Source organism: Tupaia chinensis, unplaced genomic scaffold (genome assembly GCF_000334495.1).
Source record: "Tupaia chinensis unplaced genomic scaffold, TupChi_1.0 Scaffold000066_1, whole genome shotgun sequence".
NCBI lineage: Eukaryota > Metazoa > Chordata > Mammalia > Scandentia > Tupaiidae > Tupaia > Tupaia belangeri.
The window spans coordinates 10853922-10857447 of record NW_006159525.1 but is presented as its reverse complement, the minus strand read 5'-3'; the positions used below and the strand labels follow the sequence as shown (position 1 = coordinate 10857447).

General features: G+C 63.5%; 1 protein-coding gene across 1 annotated transcript in view; it reads right to left on the bottom strand.

The window, feature by feature from the left end:
• Window positions 1-3520, bottom strand: part of IRS1 (insulin receptor substrate 1) — a 72375-nt gene extending 68855 nt beyond the window's left edge. Inside the window, 1 exon segment of the mRNA XM_027766509.1 lies at window positions 1-3520. This exon segment is cut by the window's left edge and continues 1 nt beyond it. Within this exon segment, the coding sequence (XP_027622310.1) occupies window positions 1-3164 (3164 nt within the window). The 5' untranslated portion in view covers window positions 3165-3520.
• Between the last annotated feature and the right edge of the window lie 6 nt (window positions 3521-3526).

Below are 3526 nucleotides of genomic sequence, written 5' to 3'. Positions count from 1 at the left end.
AGCTCACCTGCTCCTGAAGGTGCAGTGGGGGAAGCAGAGACTGCTGAGGATGAGGAAGGGGCAGCTGCTGTGGCCCTTGGCAAGCTCGCCTCCTCTGCAGCAATGCCTGTCCGCATGTCAGCATAGCTGATGGGGGCGATCGGTGAGGTGTCCACGTAGCTCTGACGAGGACAGCCCATCTGCATGGTCATGTAGTCGCCCCGGCTGGTAGGCACTGCCCGGGTAGGTCTGCAAATGCTAGCCACCCCAGGAGGTGCAGGACCCACTCTGCCCATCTCAACCCCAGCATTCTCCTGCCAGGCTGCCCTCCGGCCTGGTCCCAGGTCCATGTTCATGTACTCCTCAGTGCCAGTCTCTTCCTCTCTGGGAGCTGGCTGGAGCTGGGATGGACACCTGACAGAAGGCGAGCTGTGGGAAGCCACAGGACCAGATAAGTAGCCAGGCTGATCACTCCCAAATTCAATATTCACATATTCCCCTGGGCTCTTGGGCTCTGGAGGGTGCAGCACAGGCGGTGGCGGCTGCTGCTGCTGCTGCTGCTCTCGTGCCCGAGGTAAGGTGCTGGCCTTGGGATCCCCCAGGGACAGCCTCGTGGGTCGAGCCAGGCGGCTATTAGTCTGGGCAGCTGTGTCCACCTTTCGAGGCAGATGCGGCTGCAGGACCTGATGGTGGAGATGCGGAAGGCCAGACTCCGGCCTGGCCCCACAGTAGCCCCCCCCCAGGCTGTCACTGCTGGTGGAGGAGGAAGAATCTTCTGCGGTTGCAGCATAGAGAAGGCGACCAGAGCTCGAGGACAGGCGGAGGTGCTGATGCCGGGCAGCCTCCTCCAGCTCCCCAGGGCGCTGGGTGTGCTTAAAGGACCTTGGCAACGAGTAGAAGGAGAGGACTGGCTTGTGCTGGGGGTCCTCAGGCCCATAGTAGCAGTCAGAGGGGCTGCTGGTGTTGGAGTCCCCCACTGGCGACATGTTTATGTAGTCACCTGTGCAAGGTAAAAGCTTGCCACCGCTGCTGTCCACAGGGGGCTTGGGGTGGGTCAGGGCGTGAGAATGGTGGCCTCCTACCCCATTGGTCCACAGCTTTCCGTAGCTGCTCCCAGAAGGGGCAGCACTGCTGCTGCCACCACTGCTGGGCCCTCCTCCGATGTCAGGGGAGCAGCTGCCACTAGAGGACATCATCATGTAGCCGTTGGGGTCTACCCTCTGGGGATGGCGTCTGATGGGGTTGATGATCTGCTGTGGGGCAGACACACTCTTGGGGCTCATGGGCATATAGTCTCCGCTGCCCTTTCTGTTGCTAGGCACTGGGGCTACCCCTGGGCTCATGGGCATGTAGCCATCATCGGTGTGGAGGCTGGAGGCATCTGTGCGGTGGTGGCCCCCGCGGCGCTCCATGGGGTGCATTTCCAGGCCCTCCTCGGGGTAGGAGTGGGTGGGCACGAAGGCGGAGTGTCGGTAGCCCGGCAGCCGGCCTCCACTGCCACCTCCTGGTGGGTAGGCAGGCATCATCTCCGTGTACTCCTCAATGGAAGCCACCGAGGACTGCGATGGGGTCTTCTGGTGGGAAATGGTGGGGGATGTGCCTGCCGAGTGAGTTCTCTTTCGGAACCGATTATCCAAATCTGCTGCACTAGCGGCTTCGTCCCCAACCAGTGCAGGACTGGTGCCTAAGCCTGCTCCCGAGATGAAGCGGTGACCATTGCTACCCCGAGGCAAAATGTAGTGACCGTTGGGGGCGGTCAGCGTGGAGGCGCCTTTGCCGGCCATGCAGATATAGTTGCTCAGCTCTTCCTCACCTCGGGCCGGTGGGGTGTGGCCCAAGGAATCTGGAGTGACACTGCGGAAGGAGCTTCGGAAATCGCAGGGGCTGGAGCCATACTCATCTGAGGAAATGAAGCCGCCATCGCTGGGCGATCCAGACACGGATGCGCTAGACCGCCGTGGGAAGAGGCAGTCTGAGGTGGAGCCGTGGCCACTGGTGCTGCTGGAGGACAAGCTGACCGGGCTGGTGGCAGAAGGTGAGCAGCGAGAAGAAGGCATGGGGATGGAGCGGCTGAGGGTGAGCGGCGGGTGCAGCCGGGAGCTACCGCGATGCCGGTGGGCGTGGGTCCTGTTGGTGCTGGGACTCACCGGGCTGCCGTCCACCGAAGCCGGGCGGGACATGGTGCCTTCGCCATCGCTGGAGGCACGGACACGGAAGGAACCCGGCTTCCCGCCCACCATGCTTGCCGGGGAGGTGGCGGTGATGCTCTCGGTGCGCGATCTGCGGGTCAGCCCCACCTGGCTGGGCGGCGGGTTGTTGAGATGGTGCCTGCGCAGAGGGACGCTGATGGGGTTGGAGCAGTTGGATGAGGACTGGCTCTTGCTCCGAGGTCGGAACTCATCGCTCATGGCCCTCATGGCCTCCAGGATGGTCTCGTGCATGTTCTGGGCCACCACGGAGTCATCCACCTGCATCCAGAACTCCCCGGGTCCAGTCACCGCAGAACGGCCCACCTCGATGAAGAAGAAGTTCTCGGAGTGGCCGCAGCGCCTGATGTTCATCAGCTGCAGCACCACGGCCGCTGCCTCCGAGTTCAGCTTCACGAAGCTAATGGTCTTGCTGGTCAGACACAGGCGGTAGATGCCAATCAGGTTCTTTGTCTGACCCAGGCCCTTGGGTTTCAGGATCACCTGCCAGACCTCCTTGAAGGCGGGTCCTGGGGGCACATCCCCGTAGCTCAGGTCCTCCCCAGCCTCACCGAGACCAGAGCTGCCGCTGCAGCTGCCCCCGCCTCCTCCCGCCCCAGGAGCTGCGGCCCCATCATGGTGGCCCTTGGCGCGGTTGTGCAGCTGCAGGAGGGCCTGATACCAGCTGTCTTGCTCGGCCTCGCTGTCCGCTGCAATGGCAAAATGCTCGTCCCGGGTGTAGAGGGCCACCAGGTGCTTGTTCTTGGAGTCAGCCCGCTTGTTGATGTTGAAGCAGCTCTCGAGGGGGATCGAGCGTTTGGGGGCGCTCGACTTGTGCCGCCACTTCTTCTCATTCTCGTAGTACTCGAGGCGCGCCGGGCCCCCCGCCTCGCTGGCCGCCCGCAGCACGAAGAAGCGCTTGTGCATGCTCTTGGGTTTGCGGAGGTAGCCCACCTTGCGCACGTCCGAGAAGCCGTCTGTCTCCGGAGGGCTCGCCATGCTGCCGCCACCGAGCAGAGTGAGGCGCCAAAAAACAACTGGGTTGGGGGCGGAGGCTCCTTGCCGCGGCCCCGCACATGCAAACACGACTGGAGGCAGCAAAAACCCCGACTCTGAAATCCACAGCCCCCCCCCAGCACCGAGGAGGGGCAGCCGACGGGGGACGCAGTGGCTGCGCCAAGGAGATAGCCCCGACTGGAGTTTACAGGCGTTTCATGCCTGGGGGTGGTGACAGTGCGTCCGGGGTGAGCGCTGCCCGGATCCTCCAAGAGCCAAGTCTCCTCTCAACCGCGGCGTCTGGGAAGGAGCGAAGATGCATCTCTCGCCGCCGCGGCTGGAGTCGGCGCAGGGAGGCGGCGGCC